Source organism: Dama dama, chromosome 14 (assembly GCF_033118175.1).
Source record: "Dama dama isolate Ldn47 chromosome 14, ASM3311817v1, whole genome shotgun sequence".
Taxonomy (NCBI): domain Eukaryota; kingdom Metazoa; phylum Chordata; class Mammalia; order Artiodactyla; family Cervidae; genus Dama; species Dama dama.
In genome coordinates this window covers 68,120,624-68,143,007 of record NC_083694.1, presented here as the reverse complement: position 1 = coordinate 68,143,007, position 22,384 = coordinate 68,120,624, and the positions used below count along the sequence as shown (strand labels likewise).

Sequence of the window (22,384 nt, the reverse complement as noted above, 5' to 3'; positions counted from 1 at the left end):
TTGCAGAGCTAGACAGAAATTTATAGGAAGGGCATGTTAAATTTAAAATTCATCATGAGTGAGGAAACCATTGAAGGGTTTAAAAGAAGTGTAACATGGTCATATTTATATTTTTCAGCTATATCTCTTCTTCTTTTTTTTTTTTTTTGTAGTTGCTTTAGGGATTATACCATGCATCCTTAGCTTACAGTGTCATCCTTGTTTAGATACCACAGTATGCACCGTTAAGAGTTAATATTATACCACTTCCATATAATCTAAGAACTTTGCAACAGGGTAGTATGGGACTGGGATGGTTTTTCTGTATCCTAAACATTCAGATTTCTCTACCCCTTGACCCTGGTTACTTACCCGAACTGCTTTTATATTTCTGTTTTCTTCTCCAGCAAACTTCCAGAATAAATATCAAAATCTACCACATTGGCTTCCTCTGCTTTCTTACCACTTATTTTCAGAGGCTTCCCAATCTAGTTTCTGTCCCACATCCCATCCCATTGAATAAGCTGTCTTAAGATTGTTTGTGAACAAGCTGCCCAGTCGAGTGCCCTCTTCTTGGGTCTTATCTCTTTTGAAAGCCACCTCCTCCTCCTTAGAATTCCTTTCTTTTGACTTATGATGCTGGATTCTCAAGTATATATAGTATGTATTTGATTGAATGCTTTGCCTTTAGTCAAACCATAAATGTGTGTAAGACTCCCATCTTTCAACCCACAGCACCCCTTCTCTTTAGAGAACTTCTAAAACACTTTGCCTGTGATACTTTTAAAGTGCTCAGAATTTTTTAAAATAATGAATAAAATGTTCTTAGCCACCTGTAATCATAGTTAGTTATCAGTATTACTACTCCACTATTACTTCACTTATAAGCTATTTTTATTGATTTTTTTAAAAATTGTTTGTTTATTTATTTTTGTCTGTGCTGAGTCTCTGGGCTGCATGAAGGCTTTCTCTGGTTGCTGTGAGCAGGGGTTACTCTTCGTTCTGGTGCGCAGACTTCTTACTGTAGTGGTCTCTCTCTTTGCCGAGCACAGGCTTCAGTAGTTGTGACTCACAGGCTTAGTTGCTCTATGGCACATGGAATCTTCCTGGACCAGGAATTGAACCTGTGTCCTCTGGATTCTTAGCCACTGGACCACCAGGAAAGTCCTTTGTTGATTGTTGTGAAAGAACTTTTTAAAAACTTTTAAGTTCCTTTCTTGGATATTCATTTGATGTGTAACATAGTGAAGATTTGCATTCTTAGATTTACAAATTCTACCATTTATTATCCCAGACATCTCATAAGCAGTGTCCAGACTGATTTCTTCCATGTCCACGAGTGATCTGGTCCCCTTTCTGCACTCCCTGTCTGGTTGAAGAACACTGTGTGTATTCAGTTACTCAAGCCAGTGACGAAAGAGTTATCCTTGATCCTCCTTCTCCCTAATTCTCCACAATCAGTTGTTTACAAAGATGTCTTAATTTTGTTCCCAAGTTACTCCTTTGACCCGTCTTGTGTACCACCACCACTCCTTCATTTCTGCTGTTAAATCAAAGTCCAATTTTGCTCTAGTGCTTGTTTTGAAAGCATGAATCTGTTCCAACATCATTGATATACATGGGGACAATTTGAACATAATGTGACTTTTGCATTTGCTTACCTGTGATTTTTGTTAGTGAAAAACTAACTATACCTAGCTGAGTATATGCCCACACAGTTCACATTTGAACTGTGTGGGCATATATTATGTTATTTGCCATAAACACCCACATCTGGTGTTAAAACTTTTCATCTGATTTCAGATAACCATTCTACCACTTCCCAACAATTTACAAGTTGTATTTATTTTGACACCCACTTATGTAAGCAGCCTTTTAAGGTAAAGCATTGTCTTTATTGTATCACTTGTGAATTTCTTTCCTGTTTAGAACTGTGCTATGTGTCATTGATGAAGTTTTTTAGTGCTGTGTCTCAAGTTCGTTTCCCCATATGCCCTGTGGTTTTACTGTGCAGTTTGCATAGTACTGTGGCTTTTGAGAATGCATATGTCAGGTTATAACAGAACTGATGGTACTTACTTCACAGAGTAGTTGTGAGAATTAAATGATTTCTTAAGAACTGTGCCAGTTAGTCTGTTAGGTATGTATATAGTTGATGTGTATGCTACTTGAATGAGTGGTGTATTCCACCCTAAGTGCCATAAGTGTTCTATCCCCTGGGGTAACAGGGTTTTTAATATATATCCTTTTCACTTATTAATACTCAAAAATTCACCTAAGTACATGATCTGATTCATAATTTTGGTTCTTTTGTTGAAGGTTCAGAATGCTAAGCAAGTAAATAGTGCACTTAAACAGAAAATGGAAGGTGGAATTGAAGAATTCAAACCTCCTGAGGTATGTTATTGAAGAGTATATGTGACTAAGTATGGTGAAACCTTGTTCTTTGAGTTATTCAGTATTCAACTACTATATTTTGGTTACATGTGCACTTCGAAGGTTTTATTATATAGATAATTTATTATGTCTCTTTTATTATTTAGATAGGTAGTTTCTTGAGACTTGGCTAATGATTTAAGTTAAATCATTCCATTGCTGTCTTTAGCACTTGCTATCAAGCAAAGAAAATAGCTATAGTAGTCTAAGGCCCAGTGCATGTGAAACTGGAAGGTCATTGATGAAGAAGTGCATTTTGGGGTCTATAGCAATGTTTGTTCAAAGCTGTTTCCTATCTGTGTAAATTGGTAACAGGAAGAAAAAGATCACAAGGAGCTCATTTTAACAGTTTTAACAAAATTTTACTTTAGTTTTGGATATTTGTTTATTGGCTCAGGTTTCCAGTTAGGATTTTAGTGTGGGACTTATATCCTGGAAAATGTGAAATCCAAATATGAGATATAGATTGGCCATTTTCTCAAGTCTTACTTGTACTTCTGCTAAAACTTAATATGTTTTTTTATATTGGTGATGTCTAAGGGTGTACTTAAATGCTTTTTGTCCAATCATAGCTTTTTGTGGAAGCTTCTATTATAAAATCTTTTCTCTTTCTCTTTTTTTTAAGATTCCTATGTTATGCTTATTATCCTGGCCTTACTTTTCTTTGTATGTAATAATCAAATAATCCTATTTGGTCCTAATGGGATTTTTTTTCCCTCCAGATAGCAGATTGACTGAAATATCTACAAATGAATTATGTATAGGCGGGGTGGCAGGGGGTGGCGGGCAGAAAAGTAGTATTTCATATGCCATCTTACTCTGTAGAATCTTCTAGGAAGGAAGAATCATTATGAAGGAAGTTGTTTTTGTTTGTTTTGAATAGTCTCTTTCAAGAAGGTTAGGCAATGGGAAAAAATGAAATATATGTAGACTAATATCTCATTGCAAACCCAAAGGTAAACTGACAGTCTAGTGATATTTAAATAAAGATAGTGTAATACAAAGAGTACTGCTTTATTTTATGTTAAATTATTACATCAAAAAATTTATTTTAAATTTTGTATTGAAATTAATTTAATATTTAATTAATTACACATTGTTGTTGTTCAGTCATTAAGTTGTGTCCAGCTCTTTTCGACCCCATGAACTGCAGCATGCCAGGCTTCCCTGTCCTTCACTATCTCCCTGAGTTTGCTCAATATCATGGCCATTGAGTCAGTGATGGCATCCAACCATTATAAAATGCATAAAAACAAAAAACTTAAAATGTTTGTATATTACTATAAGTTTATAACTTAAAAATTAAAGAATATAGCAGATATTGAAAACCTTATTGGAATAGCTTGAAGAACTTTATGCCAATAAGTTTGAAAATTTACACAAAACTTAGAAATTCCTAGGAATATATGGTTTACCAAAATTGTCTTAAAAAGAACGAAAACTGAATAATGTATAACCATTAAATAGTTGAAGAAACAGTGAACATTTTTCTCATAAGAAAACAGCAGGCCAAGACAACTTTATAGAAAAAGTCTACCAGATTTTCAAGGAAATAAAATTATAATCTCAAATTTTTCAGAAAATTGCAGAATAGTCTCATTCATTAACATTATATAAAGTAAGATGTGAAGGTATAATAGCATTTATAACTTTCCTGTATGCTGCCTCTTGATGCTCACTTAAGTCCAAGAAGTAGATGAAGTAAATGCTATTATTTTGCATGAGGGAGCTGGGCCTCAGAGAGAATAACTGACTTGATCAAGATCACACATCATAGTAAATAGGGATCCTCTGGCTGTGTTTTAGATTCTTAGAGTCCAGTTGGAGTCCTAGATTAATGCGATGCTGCCTCTTTTGGAAGTTTTCATATAATAGTAAAAGTGTATGTTAGATTCCCACATATAAATGTAGTTATTGGTTAGAAGTTACCATTTATTACATCTCTTGGTTTGTTGTAAAAATAATGATCAAAATGACCAAAACCTTAATGCACTGCAGTTCATACTTTGAAGTTTGTATATTACTTTGAGGTTGATTTTGAACTCACATGCACTTGAAAAATGTATATATGTTTTATCATCTACAAAATGCCCAGGATATATTTGTGTGTATCATATTGTTCCTGTTGCTTTATAGGGGAGAACAACCTGAATAGATGTATTTCAAAACACTAGATTAACAGTTATAGTAAAAACCTTGAAAAATCATGTACCCTATCCTCTTACCTTTAGGTTAGCTGATACCTATCCTAAAAAAGTTCTCCCTAATACCTAATAAAAGAATTTTATTAACTTTTTAAAAAACAAGCTACTAAATGATGTAACTCAACTGGAACTAAACAGTTACTAAGATGCTTTACTTATTCATTTGGTTGTATTTGTTATTTTCATTTAGGGAAAAAATGGTGAAGAAAGTTAATTCACTTACCTAAGTATTTGTCGATCTCTTGTTTTTTATAAGGCACTGCATTAGGCACTGTGTGAGGGGGGACAGAGGCAGCACCTTAAAAAGAGGAAGGATAGATTTTTCCATTTACTTTTTAAAAAAGAATTTATAGTCTAGATGTTAGAAGACAAACTGATTAAATTTATAGATTTATAAGTGAAGATATTAATAAAACAAGTGGCTGTTGTTCAAGTAGGGTAATCAGAGAACACTTCTAAAGGAGGAACTTTCAGCTGAAGTTTCCTAAAGGGGGACGTTTCAGCTGAAGGGTGAGTAGGATTTTTGCATACACTAAAAGGGCAGATGGAAGGAATAATGTGAACAGTGGTTTGATGTTGAGCAATGCATTCAAATATAAATCCAGAGGGGAAAATTAAAAACACTGGATATTCCCTGAGCATGTATTATGTGCTCATTATTGTGCTGATCACGACTGAGAGTTCAGTGGAAGTATAAAAACTGCTTTCTGAGGAAGCGTGTTGTCTACTTCGGAAGGCATACTTGGCTGCCGAGGATGAACGCACATGGTGTATGAGAGGTGTTAAGAAGGTGGAGTTTAACAGGGATGTCTTTGTTTTATAAACCAGTGGGCAAGACCACTGTGAGAGCTAGGAAAAGCTTTTGTGAAAGCTAAGAAGAGAAGTTTGCCTTTTAAATTAAGGCAAATGAAGAGATCATACAGTTTTTTCAATTTAGGAAGGATGTAATGAGAAATTTGTGTTTTAGGAAAGTTATCCTGGCCATGTTACATAAGATAAATTAGCAACTTTAGAGCTGCTGAAATACCAGGTATGTGAGAGATAAAATAAGTGGTAAAGAGGTATTGGGTAGTATCAGGTATTAGTTGTAGGAATGGAGAGCAAGTGATAAACCTAGAGAACATTTGCAAAGTAGATGTTTATGTATCTCCTTGAAAGTATATGAGGGTGTTGCAAGGAGTGGTGGTATGTTTGATTATGCTTTGATTTGTTTTGGGTGAAGCTTAGGTAAGGGGCAAGGAGATCTGTGAACCCAGAAGGAAGAATCTGAGAAAGGGGTGCTTTTTGAAACTAGAAGTTTCCAAATCTATGGATATTTTCTTGCATAGGTATGTGAGATCCTTTCTGTATGGACGTTGGGTTGAATTGTCAATGTTGGGTAGCCTGGTAACCTTTTTTAACTCTTCCAAGTCAGAGGTAGTATGAAACTACTACTGACAGAAATGGGAAAGATGTGAAGAAATTTAGCCAGGGGAAGGATGCAGTAAAGATGCTGAACTCGCCAAGGATGCTGTAGATTGTTCTAGACGGCTCTTTGGGGTCTTTTAGATTATTGTTGATATTATATACTGGATTGTTTTACATTGCTGTTGTATTGTTTTTAAGAAAAAGAATGTTTTCAGTTTCAGGTACCTTGTAGCTAGCTATAACTACCATAGAATTTTAGATTCTTGGATATAGTCTTGTTTTCCTTTCCTTAAGTTAAGCACATCTCTACCAAACTTTCTTGGCTCTAAAATATAAAAATCAGTAACTTAAAGGAATCCTGTATGTTTTTAAAATGTTGACCCTCTCACTCCTACAGCCTTCCCTCTCTTCCACTGTTTCCATTTTGTAGCACATAGACTGTTTAATTCCATACAGTTTCAAGTCCTCCTCTGCATTTTTCCACTGAAGCATCTTCTTAAACGTTAACATTGGTCTTAATGACCAAATTCCACAGCTCTAACTCATTTCCCTTGCCTATTTCTGAGCCTTTCACATAATGATGACCTCCTTCTTATTTTAACTTTCATGTTTATAACTATTATTTTCCCTTCTCAGCTATAATTTTTCTTACTCTATGTAAATAAAGACATTCTCCAAGTTTTTATCCTCAGGATGCATTTCTCTTCTGTTTTGGAAATCTGATACAACCTCATCACTTTGCTGTATTAAAGTCATATCATATATACATTTAGATGACATAAATTCAACCAAATAAAAAAGAGAGAGTATGTTTAGTAACAGCAAGTGCAGCAGTGCTGGCAATTCTGCCTGAACTCCATTTATTGAGTGTATGACCCAGAGTGAGTAGTTACAAGCTGGGAACTGTGAATCCAGCATTCCTTTAGTCAGTTTTAGCTTTCACATGCCTCCTGAGCATTTCCTTGAACTGAACGATGTTCTAGTATTTACCTGAGTATTTATATTTTTCATTTACTACTGTGCTAAATTCGAGCCAAAGGCTTCATCTGGGGTATAACTGAGAAACTAGGGGCCCTTTCCAGTACTGGAGGAGTAACTGCCAGCGTGGATTTTCTGCGAGACTGCCTATCTCCACGGCTGCCTTTGTAGGAACATTTCAAGAGTAATTTTGGAAGAAACAAAACTTTAAAAAATTTAGAGTCTGATTTTAGAACCTCTCATCTGAGTAAGCTGATTCCATTGTTTTCCCTCATAAGCATTTTCCAAACACCTTAAAAATTCATCTATTTGAATAGATGAATCTTTTAGCCTCCTGCCTAATACCTTATTTTGAGTGTATTCCAAGTTAAATTCCTCCTCTTAGCGTTGCCTTCCCACACCTCCCAAATCCTAAGTCCTTTAAAGTATCACCCTTCTCCCAGCTTTCTAGACTTAAAAGTCTTATTTTGCTCATAATCCTACCCTTCTCTCTTTGCTCCCTACTTCCCCCAGATTGCTTATTAAATCTAGTATGAACTCATCAGCCTTGGTGTTTTCAGCCCTTGCAGAACTGGACCTCACCATAGTTTGGTTTAGTTAAGTACCACCAACCTTCCAGACTTATTTGTCACTGCTTCCTAACAAAAATCCTCTTGTTCCCTGAACTTGGTATGCCTTCTCCTCATTTTTGCCTTTTAGGAACTTATGTTCTTAAATCCATCTCTGACTCCCGTCCCTTCAACTTTCCTTTTTCCCCACTGTAATCATTTTGACTTTTCCCTCTCATCTTTGAATCCCCAGTATACTGTTTGCAATAATAGTTACTTGTGTTTATCCCATCTCCTGATTTGCTTATAAGCCAAAAATAAGTCATCATAGGGCTTGTTATTTCTTTTTTACTTTTTGTTCCCTTTTCATTAATGATACCTTTTCCTCCATTTTCTGCCTTTCAGGTTTAACAAACATTGATTGATCAACTTTAATTTATGTTTGCTCAGGCACTGTGTTTGATGTTTTTGTTATTGTTTGTTGTTGTCGTTTAGTCACTAAGTCATGTCCAAGTCTTTGCGACCAATAGACTGTAGCCTGCCAGTCTCCTCTGTCCATGGGATTTCCTAGGCAAGAATATTGGACAGGTTGCCATTTCCTTCTTCAGAGGCTCTTCTTGACCCAGGAATCGAACCCCCATCTCCTGCATTGGCATGTGGATTCCTTACTAGAGCCACCAGGTTACATATGTCCTTATATATACTCCACAGATATACTAACTTTAATCCTAAGAACCACTTGCAATAGTCTCACAAGAGATGTTCAGTATCCAAATGCTCATTAATCTAAGGGATAGATGGAGAAGCAAAGGTTGCCAAACAAGAAAGTATTCACTAGTGAATTGAGCACTTATAAAGTTAGGCTCTCCTCACTAATTCCTCCTAATTAACTCTAGCTGTTATCCTTTCCATCCAAGACAGCAACGTCTTCCTCTGTTATTCTCTTACTAATACAGTGCAAATACAAAATGAAATTGTAAGCCTTGCAAGAGATGTGAAACTTCCTGAAGTCTCTGAAGGTACAGAATGGCTTTAGTCACTTGCAAAATTGTTGACAGATGGGTATGTAACAGAATTAATGATGGGGAAAAAAAGGATAGTTGATTCAGGCATTTAAAAGAAGAATAATTTGAGTAGCAGTAAAGAGAAGAGAAATTTGAGAAAATCATTGACATCTTCAGAACAAAAATGAGCTATATTCTGCAGTCATGCTGTAAATTTCAAAGCTAGAGAGTGTTATACCACTGTATAATCAGAAAAGGTATGCCAAGAAATAAAATTAAAGCTTATAAGCGGAATCAGTAACTATCTTTTAATGAACTAATTTTCCTAAGTTTTAGTTTCATATTTCAGATTAAGTTACATTCAGCCTTTTATTTTTTTAACCATTTATCCTGAGATATTTGGACCTGTTTTAAATAGGTTCCAATACCAGTTATCGTTAGGTACTGAGGACGTATTCTGTCTACCTTTCACGGCCAAGGTAGCATCACATTGCCTAGGTATTAACTCAGATATTACCTCCTACTCCATTCTTATTATTCCTCTTGGGAGACCATATGTTTAAAATTGCTGGTTTTCCCTGTCTTCTGAACTTTTTTCTTTGCACTCTTTTAGTCTTGGTTCACCCTTACTACTCCTGTATGTCCTGTTTCCCCTCTTTCTCTCTGCCTGTTTCTTGTTATTCCTTTGCCTCCTCACAAGTATCCTAACCTGGAGGCTTGTCCATGTTGGCTGGCCTCCCTTGCTGTCCTTTTTAAATCTTATCATTTGGAACTCAGTGATTTGTATTTTTGATTTTTCCCTCCTTTCCTCAAGGTTTTTTTTTTCTTCTTTCATAACTTTTTTGGAATTTATGTTTCATTCTTTCTTCTAAATGCTTGCTTATATGTCTTCACTCGTGGTGAAAAAGTTGATATTACCCAGAACCTCTGTGTACTTTGGAGATTCTTATTGCTAAGACTGCAGCTGAGATAAGACCTCAACACCCCTTCTTAGAGGAAACCCTACTTTCTATTTTGCCCAGCATGTGTGTGTATTACATTGGCCATTTTATCCGGGCAGCTTCTACTGTAAACCTTTGTAGGCTGGAATGCTTATTTCTGTCCCTCCATCTACTGCCGAAGGTTCTTGATTACTAAGAAGTGGGTGTACACTAGTGAAATTTGGCTAGATGTTTAATACTGTAATACTGCCATGGTCAAAATCTTAAACTGAGAAATTTTTTAAACAAAAATACTGGGATGAATGTAGGAAGTGTTGGAAAATCTATTCTTATACTCAGTCACTCTCTGCTTTAGAAATTTAAAGAAATATTAATTTAGGGCACAGGCCTTATCTACAGTTTTACATTAATTTATACAACACTATTTTTGATGGAGTAAGAATAGGTTTAGTTTACATATGAAGAAAAGAAACTTGAGAGTCACAGATTCTTCTATAAAGAAAACAAAATCTCTTAAATGTTAAAACTAGGCTAAAATTAACATGTGCAGTGTATGATAGGAACATTGTAGTTGGAAAATGAGTGATTAATAGATTTTCTCAGTTTTGATATCTCTGACTAGGGTATAAGTGCGAATGTTTTTCTTTCTCCCAAATTGGTACATTTCCCTTTCATTATTTTTTTGTGTTGGTAAAAGGTAATTTAAAATACATTTTTAAAGTCTTATAAAAATGAAATCCTCATAAATCAGAGTTTTAGTAATCTCTTATCTATGATTTGGTGAAAAGTTTTTAAAAAATAAGCACTTTGGAAAAATGTCTGTCTTCATATCCTCATTAGGAAACTTCTCTTTAATTTTGTAGTCAAATCAGAAAATTAATGCCCGTTGGACCACAGAGGAGCAGCTTCTAGCAGTGCAAGGTATATTAAAGATAAGCAGTTATTGTTGTTAATAATTATTTAATTTGTCATGAAAGATGACTACCATAGTTCTCCCCTTCCTTTAGAAGTGGATCAAGAAAGGGGTCTCGTGTTTACCGTACAGTGTTGGTGACCGTGAACTCTGACTTGTACTTGTGGATGTGGTACACTGAGTCTGTGTGCATTTTGGGTCCTGAGCATCATGTGATGCCTCCCCAGCACTAAATGAATGATGGTGATGACAGGCTTGAACGAGTCAGCTGGTCTCTGGGTGCCTCTGCTTTAGTATTCCTGCAGCTGGGTTCATTCTTACTGTATCAGTCAATAACTCTTTATCACAAACATAAACTACTGTGTTCCTGGTTTCCCTGATTACTCTGTAGTTGATAATTGTCAGGTACTGAAAATATTCATGATATGCTTATTAACTTTCAGTGTACCGTAACTTACTTAAGAGATGTGCCACTGAATGCTATAAAACCTGACTTTAAATATATCTATTTATACAAAAGAAAGACTTAATATATAGATATATATACGTGTGTGGTTTTAAATGCAATTATTTGTAAGAATGCTTGGTTGAATTGTATGGCAGAAAACTTTTTGTACTATGAATATCCATGGGCAAATTGGAAGCACTATAAACTTGGATTTTCTTGTGTTTGAATTACTTAAGGGCAAATTGTATGTTGCAATTCAGTGTTGTAGATTTGTTTTCCTTTTAAGATGAACTGTCTACAGGACTGATAGTGTGGTTTAAGTTTGGTCTACAATTTGTTTCTTCTTGGCTGAGCCCTCTGTGTTGAGTATCCATAGCTATTTTATCTAAGTTAACTGCTATAAGAGAGTTGGGCCCCAGTGAAACATACATCTTTAAAAACAGTTCCGAGTATTCAAACATAGAGAACATATTTAACTTGAAAAATGTGCAAGTATCATTCAGATATGAGAATAATATAGTTAAAGATTGATTAAGACTTTGCAGTTTGAATTAAAGTAAGGATTACGTACCCAGTGTGATTTGAAAATGTACAGTAGGGTGCCTGGTAGGATAGTGTCCGCCTTCCCTTCAGCCTGCCCAGCACAGCACAGCCGTTTCATAAACAAGTACTGGGTTCCATACAGGCAGTGCTGGACATGCATGGAGCACATCTGTAATGGTAGAACTAAGTTTCTGAATGAGTCAGAACAAAAACTTACAATGTTCAATAATAGCTCTTTGCAACAGACAATTTAAAGTTTTTATTAAAAAGTATTTTATACAGCTGTCTCATATTTATTTAGAATTATGACCTATAGTTCTAACATAGTTTCTGAGTAGGCATTCCTTTGACTGATGTTAAAGCCTGTCTTCCTTCATGGTGCTGGCCTACAGAATTGAGCCCCATTTCCCAGTATTTGTTTTCTTACAGGTTAGTATACTAATCCTATACTCTGATATGAGAATTGGTCACAGTGAAAGCCTTTTCTGAAGAGAATCACCTAGGAAGTCTGGATTAATCTTTCTGTGTAGGTACAGAGAAAAGGTTTGATGCTGTTCCACAGCACTACTTTAAGTGGTAGGATCCATCAGATCTTCTGACTGGGTTGGATACTGGGTATTATGGAAAGCTGCATTCGAGAGAAAGACAGTAGCAGGATTTACCTGGAGAGTTGAGCTACATATGCAGACATTATTTCAACTTACAAATATTAAAAGAATGGAGTATTTCTAGAAATAATCAAACATATCCTCTCTGCTGAGGATATTCAGTGTTATTATATTGTTATGTTCATTTAAAAAGTAGTCTTTAAATAAATTACACTAATGCAGCAGTTTGTATGGAAAGATTCATGTTCTTAAGATTTTGAAAGCACTCTCAGTATATTTATGTCTGTTTTTTATTTCTTTATTTTGACTGTAAAATTTTTACTTTGAGTTTAGGGTTTTTGGTTTTGTCTTGTGATTTTTGTTTGGTTTTGTTTTTGTTACGTAAACTAAAGCAACTTAAAGGTATTTATGTCCGACATAGTTACTTTAGGGAGAGTTAACAAGTGCCATTTTTGCCTCATGTGCCCATGTGTTTATATAATGTTCAAAAGTGTGTCTTATCATCGTGTAGTAATGTCCCCTGTACCCGAGTCTTGGTGTGGGTAAGGTACATAACTGCAGTTCTTATTTTAACATCTGTAATCAAGAAGTACTTGCCTTAGCAGGCAAATGTTTTTAGTTTTTTCTTCTTCTTTTTAATCTTTATTTATGATAAACCTTTATATGATATTATTCCTATGGCCACTTCAGTGTTTTGATATTAACATGTTTTAATTTATATGTAACTTTTTATTCAAGACATTTTACATACAGATTCTGATTTAACTTCGATTTGTTAAATCCTTTATTTTATCTTGCTCATAGTTGACTATTACAGTGACCTGGAGAGAGAAATGTTGACTCTTGTGTCACTAGTGAGCTCCACTATTAAATAAACTTTTGTGTTGTAATTCTTAAAATCAAAGAAGTATATTAAGTTCATTTCCTATAGATTAAATACATATTTTCCATTTTACTTCCCATCTGCTCATGTTGTTGTTAACTAAGTACCAATCATTTAAATAGTAAATAAATATTTAAATAAATGTTATTTTAACAGTAAATATTTAAATAAATAAATAAGCTGTTTTCCCTTCTTTCTCCCTTATTTGGAAGGGGAAAAATCACGCTTAGACCAAATAGGAATGTCTGCCTTTACTTGTGTAATTTGTCACTTTATTATGTTAATTTTAGTCCTAGCTATGTTATGACTTCAGTAACATTCTTCAGGAATCCCCAAATGGGATATTATAAATGCTGCTTTAATTTAATCCTCTTAAAATACTTACCAAGAATGGTATTTCTACAGTTTTTATGTAATCTGTTCCAGCTTTGAGTATCTAAATTTTCTATTACAACAAATTAGTTAACAGAAAGACCAATTACAGTCTTCACATATTTGTTTTAATAGGGAAATATCCCTGTTTGTAGCTTGTGCCATATTTTTCCTAATCTGTGGTACTTTTAGAAATTATCCTAAGATGAATCTTGATATTCATACAATCAGTTCAGTTCAGTCGCTCAGTCGTGTCCGACTCTTTGCGACCCCATAAACCTTCCTTATTAAGCAAGAATTAAGAAAGGAATTTGATTATGGTTGTATTTTTTTTATGTAAAATAAAACATTTATTAACTGTTTTCAAAAAATAGCAATGATAGCGCAAAACATCTACTCTTTAAAGTATATAGAAGCAGAAGCATAGTATACAATATTTGACATGTTTATTTTAGGTCTCCTTTTAAATATATTCATTTCATAGTCATTAGTGGTTTAAAAAAAATGTTGCCAAACTAAAATATTGTGCTATATTAGGATAAACAGCATAACATTTTTTTTCTCTAATTTTATCAAGAAGTCAAATTTAATTTTTAGTGTTTTTTTTTTTTTTCTCGTATTTCCTGCTTTCTCATATGAAACAGGAATGACAGAACTATGTTCAAATGAGTTATGCCTACGGTTAAATGTTACCTTCTCTCCCTATATTTTATATATTCATCCCTTTTTAGGAGAAATGAAGTTGCAAGTTTAGAAATTGTCTTCATTCTAATTTTGTCTCCTACTTTAAAAAAAAAAAAAGCTAGAATGGTCCCTAAAGTGCTAAGGGGGTAGGGGAGATTCAGCCTTTGATTAAGACGTAAGGGTTGTAATGATCCTTACATGATGCTTAGCACTTGAATGATCAAAAGGAGGTGGAGATAGATTTGTATTTTTCCTCTAAAAGGTACCTGTTTGTACTAGAGTTTCTTCTGTTATAGATGATATCACAAGAGTGGAGGCCCAGATGTGTAATTGTCAGCCCTCTGATGCACTTGCTTCAGATAGTTAATGATTCCCAATTCCCAGCATTTTGTGATGGAGTTTAAACTTGGAGCAAGGGAGGTGGGAAGATTCAAAAAGTAATGTATGATTTTGACTTTTAGCTGTTGCCCAGATTCACCAGTCACTGTCCCACTGCTGTTGATATATTTTTTACCTTTTTTAATAGGAATTCTTGATGAGATTTACAGGAGGTGAAAAGAAATGCATGTTGTTGAATGGTTTGAGTTTAAAATTAATCTCTTATTGATAAGAAAGACCTCACATCCCTGGAGTTTCTAAATGTAACTGTTATTTCAAAAAATAGATTTTTGAAAAATTAATACTTCCTAATTATACTAAGTACATGCTCACTTTAAGACATTTTACTGTAAGAAGCAGGGAAAAATATCCCCCAAATTTTCATTACCTAAAAATAGCTTGTCACTGTAATGTTGGTGCTTTTTTTTTTGTAGTCCTAAAGATTTTAAAAATAACTTTTAAACACACTGAAAGCAGATTTATGATATCCTTTCTATCTAAGGAAAAAAAGCCTAAATACCACGTCCAGACTTGGGAAACAGCATATTTCAAATGCTCCTAAAGTTACTGTCTTGCTAGTCAAAACTCTAAATACATACATTTTTTTTTTCTTGGTCGGATAATATAGAAGAACATTGGTTGGAAAATGAAATGTCATGATAACACAGTATCCCAATGAGTTATATTTATATGTTAATTCCCAAACAAAACTTTTAAAGTTTATATTATAAAGATTATACAGTATCATCTGGCAGTGTAGAAGCCATGTTGTTTCATTGTAACTTTCAACTGAAATTTAGAAATTTGACTGAAAACAATTTTCTCCTCTCCTTGGGAAATACTTACTTTCCCTCTTCCAGGGTTCTCTCAAGTTTTTTTTCCCTACTAAATTTTGAAAACTGACCTCTTGCCCTAAAAAGTGAAAGTGAAAGTCGCTCAGTCGTGTCTGAGTCTTTGCCACCCCATGGATTACACAGTCCATTCTCCAGGCTAGAATACTGGAGTGAGTCGCCGTTTCCTTCTCCAGGGGATATTCCCAACCCAGGGATCAAACCCAGATCTCCCACACTGCAGGCAGATTCTTTACCAGCTGAGCTACCTGGGAAGCCCAAAGGTCACAAGTTTAGTTTAAAAAATGGTTCAGATAGACCTAAGCCTTTTACATCTTAAGGAGGAGAGAGAGATTTAATCTTTTTTTCCTTTTTTTTTTTTAGACATTTGAAAAGTATTCTATATTTATTTGTTAATTCATAATGACTGCTTAGATGATTTTGACTTATTTGCTTTTGATACCTTTAGTGAATTGTCACTTAAAAGTGATCACTTTAAGTGTCACTTAACAGAAATCTACAAGTTGATCCATCGTTAGCATACAAATTAGGGTTTTCAGGTCATTAATATTAGCGTTCACATGTTGTGTGTTTGTTTTGCCTAGAATTTTTATCAAGTTGAACATTTTTTAAAGCATAGCAAAATTTTCATACCTGTAATATTTAATGATGAAAATGAAGGAGAAATTTAAAGTTTTGTGGTAAGAACTTCCCAAGTTGTTTCAGCACTAATTCATATATATATATATGAGGGACCTTGTTTTTAGTAAATTGAAAAAAGAGAATGGACCACCCTCCTCCCAGGTGCAAGCTGTAACTAAAGCAGCTCTGAGATCATAGATTGTTAAGTAGTTGCTCAGCACTGCTACCTTGCTAGGTTGACTTCCGGAAGCCTAGATGGGGGTTCATCTGAAGGTGGAGTCAGTCCATTAAGTCTTCAGTTGGTGTTTCACTAGAGTTTGACTAGTTAATCAGCCATAGTACAGAGCTTAAGAATTCCACCTTCTCACCAAAATATGCTGTTGAGTGACGTCACTGGGAATGTAAAAATGATAGAGATGTCAGCCAGGTGTGACTCTTGTAGCTTGGGGAAGAATAATAGAATGAAGCTCCATGGAGAAAGAAAAAATCAATCGTATTTCCTAAGTACTTCCTCTGTACTCAGCATTATAGTATGCTGGTGGTAATTTGTATTCCAACCTTGTTCACGTCATGGCATATGGAAAAAATGATGAAATTTTTCATGACCCACTGAGACAGGCAGATGAGGCTGCTGTCTGTCCAGAGGAGTCTGCCAAGGAGCTCTAGCTCTTCCACATACGGCCCAGGCATCCTGCAGATTAAGGGCACTAATATCCGGGCCCATTTATTCTCAGGACGTGATTGAGATCCTTAGCCAGACTGCAGAAGTCTGCAGTATAGTCTGAACCTTAACACTTTGCAAAGTAGTTGATATGAGACAAGCATACATGAGTTAATAATAAACTTACCTAGGTGACTCAGAACCTAGGTGAGCTGAGGAAAATCCAAAGTGTCTGAGTAAACTAAAGTTCCTGTAGGAAGTAGTTTTGGTTTGGGGCATGTAATTCTGGAAATGCAACAATATTAGTGACAAGGTGAAGTCCTTTGAGCAAGGGAAAATAAAGTGGAAGACCAAAAAAAAAAAAAAAAGTAGGGTCAGAAGAGGGGACAGTTAGATAATGGATCTAGACATGGGGGCAACTTAGTGGTGTGTTTTGGAGTGTTATTTTGCTGAACAAATGAGTGTTTGGAGAGTTTTAATTTTGTCAGACTTAGAGTCAGAGTTACTCTTAATGTGACTTCTTGTTAAGAATATAGAAGATCTAATCCTAGGTTTATTTAAGTTTTCATTTCTAAATTCATGTGTTTGGTATCTTTGGTCATTTCTAGAATGTAAATTAAATGTTATGAAAATTAGTACACTGTTAGAACACTGTGTGTGATTTCCAGTTAGTATTTGCTTCTCAGTGCAACTGTCTCAAGTTGAGTTGCTGTTTTGTAAAGTACAAATAGTAGAGAAGTACTTGAATATGTAGCAGTAATTTTTAATATGAAGTGACCTTGGGTTCTTATTGTCAGATAAGCCCTCACTGGAGCCTAGTCACCATTAGAATTTATACTCAGTTATGAAGTTCAAACTGGAAATCAGCTCATGGATTTAAGAGAATATAAATTCATTTATGTTTTAAATGAATATAAAATATTGTAAACAAAGTTTTAAGTATCATTATTACTCTGTTGTCACGCACGTGTCTTTCTCTTTGAGAACGGAGCGAATGAGCATAGTTTACAAATCCCAGACTGTGTATTAACAATGGGGTTATAGTTTAATATGTCAGGCCTCCTACCCAGAATGTTCTAAGAGGAAGAAACTCCCCGTAGAGTCAAGTCTAGCAAATTGAATGCAGCAAGAGACACCTATTCCCAAGTTTTCAACATAAAATAAGTGCAGAATTTAAAAACATGAATTATATTCATGCTGGTTCTTTAAGATAATAGGTATATATCATCCAAATAGGTATCAGTAAGAATATGTCTTACATTTCTGCTGGGGTATTAATGTGTCCTTAGGTTATGCTCTTATGTGTGATTGTAACATATTAAGTTTATCTAAATCCCTCTGTTTCTGGCTGCTTAGATTATCATAGACATCAGTATTTTTTTTTCTCCTTTCTCATCTCTAATTAATGAGTTACTGTTATCTGGTATTTTAAAAAGCAGTTATCAAATTACAAAATAAAAATTTTGACAGCTTTTATATTTTAAGCTAGGTATATCTCTTTCTAGAATGAGTAGGGTGGATTTCTTTTAGAGCTCCCTAAGAGCAAATTATTATCCATTTGATTATGTAAAGTCACTTTAAATTCTGTAGCATAATTGACTGTCTCAAGTTCATAAATCAAATGTTATCCTACATTTAAAGAAACTTCCATAATTTTATATGTTAGGTCTTTTTATACAACAGAATGTACAGTCCTTCTTAAATTTAAGGTAGCAATGATAAGCACAGTATCTACAAGTAGTCACCACTATAATTCTTTAGGCTACAGAGCATAGCTAGGAATCTGTCATATATACAGTCCTTAGAACTATTAGATGAGTTAAAATCCAACAAACTGAAAAATAGCTTTCTTTTTTTCGTCCATCAGATTGTGATGATTCTCCTGTTTTTTATGTTAAATTTCTTATCTCGGTTTTTTTTTGTCGGTACCTGGTACAGATAGGCAAGTAACTGTATAGAAGTTGGTGTTAAGATCAAAATGACAATGCTTTTCTTAACGGGGGAACCCTAAGACTACTCACTCAGTCCATTGAGGGGATAAAAGAGATGGCTCATTCCCATCCAGTTTTGTTTACAAACGATGTTGCTCAAATTTAGGTGACTGGCTACTAGGGAAATAAATGAATGTGGAATTGAGGATGGAACAAAGAATTCAATGCTTTACAATAAATGGACTGTATTTGAGAGTTCAAGAGAGGATTGGAGAAAATAACTGAGTATGTAAAAAATGGTAAGTTTCTGATTGTTCAGTTGAAGGCAAGTGGCTGGCTCGATGAAATGACATAATTGATAGTTTCCATCTGTGACCCTGATATCTTAGTCTCTATCTCAGAACTGAGACGTGAGCAGTTTATCAGAAAGGATTTTCATTGCTGGTATGTTGTGTGTGTGCGTGATGTATAGTACACACAGCTCTCCTTACTGATCCTTCACAGGTGTATTATTTACTTTGCCTTCCAGGTGTCCGCAAATATGGTAAAGATTTTCAAGCTATTGCAGATGTAATTGGCAACAAGACTGTTGGCCAAGTGAAGAACTTCTTTGTAAACTACAGGCGTCGGTTTAACTTAGAGGAGGTATTGCAGGAGTGGGAAGCAGAACAAGGAACCCAGGCTTCTAATGGTGATGCTTCTACTTTAGGGGAGGAGACAAAAAGTGCTTCTAATGTGCCATCAGGGAAGAGCACTGATGAAGAAGAGGAGGTGTGTTTGTGTATGGAATTTGAGCTAATATGAGCTGAGGAACCACCATTTCGTGTGGTGTTCTGTAAGGTTAATTTGTCAGAGGACTAGCTCAACGAGCATGAAAGGTTGACAATACACTTCCTCAGTGGTGCCTCTCTGTGACTTAAGTCATAAAGACACGCCAAGTGCTGACCCTAGAAGAGTGGAGAGTGTATTGTTCTTTCATACATTTATTTTTATTTCCAGTGTTAAGCTGTTTACTAATAAAGATGCCTGTTTGGTAGCTTCGTTGCTTTTTTTGGTTTGTTTTGTTTAAAATAAATGAAGCTTGTGCTTCCAAAAAACACTGGTGTTATGTTTTTGTTTTGATTTGATTTGTTTTTCCTGTGACAGCCCAAACTATATTGTACTACGTCCATTAGGAACTGTCATCTCATACGTGTATTTTTGTTTCCTCACCTCTAGGCACAGACCCCACAGGCTCCTCGGACTCTGGGTCCATCACCTCCTGCCCCGTCATCCACTCCAACACCAACAGCCCCCGTGGCCGCTCTGAACCAGCCGCCCCCACTTCTTCGTCCAACACTGCCTGCTGCCCCGGCTCTTCACCGGCAGCCTCCTCCACTCCAGCAGCAGGCTCGGTTCATCCAGCCCCGGCCAACTTTAAACCAGCCCCCGCCACCTCTCATTCGCCCTGCTAATTCCATGCCACCCCGTCTAAATCCAAGACCAGTGTTGTCCGCGGTTGGTGGCCAACAGCCACCATCACTTATCGGAATTCAGACAGATTCACAGTCCTCACTGCACTAAAGTTAAATTGGACAGAGCTGCAGTAACTGTTCACCCCGTCATTACACCAGTGCTCCTCTGACTGTTGATGCAAAAGCGGGAAGAGTAATCCTTCTAGATACTGAGGCTGCAGACTAGTTCTGTGGCCAGTGGGCTCTCATAAGTGGATGTCTAAGGAATTTTTTAGTTCATGCAACTAAAATGTTATACAACAGAAGGCCTACAGTTAGCCTCCTTTCTAGAGTATACATTCAGCGACATGATCTCGTTAAAGGAAAAGAGATTAAGTATTCTATATGCCGAAATTTTTTGTTTTGTTTTTACTGTATTTATTTTATTGAGAATCTTTATATTCCTGCCTCTTCATAGTCAAGGCTCTTAGTACAGTAATATTGACTTAGGAATTGTGAAAACTCCTTAAGTTTCATAAGTTAAGGATGTTCGACTATTTCTCTTTTTTCTTTAATTTAATTTTTAACAACATTTTCCTATGTTAGGAGTGCAAGAATAGATAACCTGCATTTCAGATTTTGACGTATGTTCCTTTAATGCATATTTAAGAAATTATAGCTGCATATCCCTTTTTTCAAAGACTTGCTTTTTTTTCTAAAGGAATTTAAATATATTCCTTTAAAAGAAAGCAATTTTATCAATTGCAAAGCAATTATATGAAATCACAAAGAATGTACTGAACCTACTAACCCTTTAACACACAGTTTAGGGTCCTAGTGCAAAGTCCTTGCTTAAAGGTCATTGACTTGCCATCTTTCAGTAGTAAGAGGATGGGAATAATTATTTTACATACAATGAGGACTTCATTTGTTAAAGTACAGAGTCTTTAAGTTCCTTGAAAATGGAGTTAATGTTAATTTTTTTTTTTTTTTTTTTAATTTTCTAAATGCTATCTGCTTTTAACTAGTAGTTGCCTCCATTTGGGGACTTTAGAAGAGAATTATATTTTGTCAGTTATGTGGAAATAGTGGTTATGGAAGCATTTATTTACAATACCCTTTTTGTGTTTAGGTTCTGAACTTTAAATTGCCCTCATACTTATTAATATGGTCTGCATTTAATATAAAAGATGTTTTCTTGATCAGTCTCTATTGTACTATTTGGATACATTTGTGTATTCCTTGCAGCCGACCTGTACTCATGGGTTTGGTTTAGGGTTAAATCATCATTATTTCATAAAATAAATTTAAGAATTTGTTCTGTGTTATCCAAAGATATATCAGTATATTGTCACAACTGTGCTGTTAAAATGCTGAGACCCTTTTTATAAAGAAACAAAAAAATCTCAAGTCTAATGAATTCAACACATAATCATTAAGCACCTACAAAGAATATTTTACAAGTGATCTTATTTCAGCAGTGTGTTACTAATATTTTTGATACAGTGATTTCATATTGGAATCATGACCTGCCCGTGCAAAGGGACAGATTGCTTAGATTGCTGTACTAGTGGAACTAAAGATAAATGTTTGCACATTCACATTCTCGCATTTAGAGCTATTTCACAAAATGGTCAACATCAGAGGCCCTAGTTTATATTTTGAGATGTCATATAGTCTCCAGATATTAGAAAAATAGTCCCTACCTTTGGCTGTAAAGCGTTAAAGAGCTATTGAAGTTCAGACCATTTATTTCCATAAGGACCTTAAGTTCTAGCATAATCTAAAAACTTTTTTCAGAATGTGTTCTTTCTCACTGGATCATCCTGATTTAAAATTCTTAATATTCAAGAATTTATACTTATTTTTACTTTAATAGCCATGGGGACAGTTATATATCTTAAAGGAAAATATCTAAAGCATTTTTGAAAGTATTTAGATTGTCTTGCATATGTGCATACTATACAGCTTCTATTGTCTTGTCTCTTGTCAGTAGACCTTCAGTATACGGTGTGTGGGATATGTGAGTCGAGTTGGTCAGCACCAGCATCTGTCCAGCTGTTGAGTATGTTGTGGTTCATTTAAAATCCGTTCTCTCCCAACCATGAGCAAAGGTGCTGTATCTGAGGGCTGTGCTGTGATTTTATTTCCGTACACTAGAGCACACAGTAGAAAATTCTTAGCTTCATTAGTAATATGACACATGTATATAGTGAGATGTCTTTATTGTGTGCTTTGCATATTTTGTAAATATTTTGCACGTCATTATTTTTCTTTTTTGTTTAAGCAGTGTTTGGCCTGGAAGAGTGATATGCTTGCTGCTTAATCAAAGGATTAAAGAGTTAAAGATGTCTATGTCTTCTATTTTTATATAATTTCATGTTGTATGAGAAATTTAGGACCTCTTCACTGTGAAATTCTAAATATTGATTTTTATAAAAAAAAGCAAAACTTAAAAATCTTTTAATGACCATTTCATTAATTTCAAGTTTTATCAGTTTAAAAAAATCTACACCCAAGTATTTTTTTCATTACCTAACTAAAAATAAATCACGCTGTTG

At 35.0% G+C, this 22,384-nt stretch overlaps 1 protein-coding gene across 5 annotated transcripts in view; it reads left to right on the top strand.

Annotated features, from left to right (window-relative positions):
* RCOR3 (REST corepressor 3) overlaps window positions 1–22,174 on the top strand; it is a 53,299-nt gene extending 31,125 nt beyond the window's left edge. For 3 of the 5 annotated variants that reach the window (XM_061161021.1, XM_061161019.1, XM_061161020.1), the window contains 4 exons: window positions 2,299–2,376; window positions 10,361–10,418; window positions 18,920–19,161; window positions 19,609–22,174. In XM_061161021.1, the coding sequence (XP_061017004.1) occupies window positions 2,299–2,376; window positions 10,361–10,418; window positions 18,920–19,161; window positions 19,609–19,953 (723 nt within the window). In that variant the 3' untranslated portion in view covers window positions 19,954–22,174. The remainder of the gene's footprint in view (window positions 1–2,298; window positions 2,377–10,360; window positions 10,419–18,919; window positions 19,162–19,608) is intronic. The other 2 variants (XM_061161023.1, XM_061161022.1) reach the window with 2 other exon arrangements.
* The last annotated feature ends 210 nt before the right edge of the window (window positions 22,175–22,384 follow it).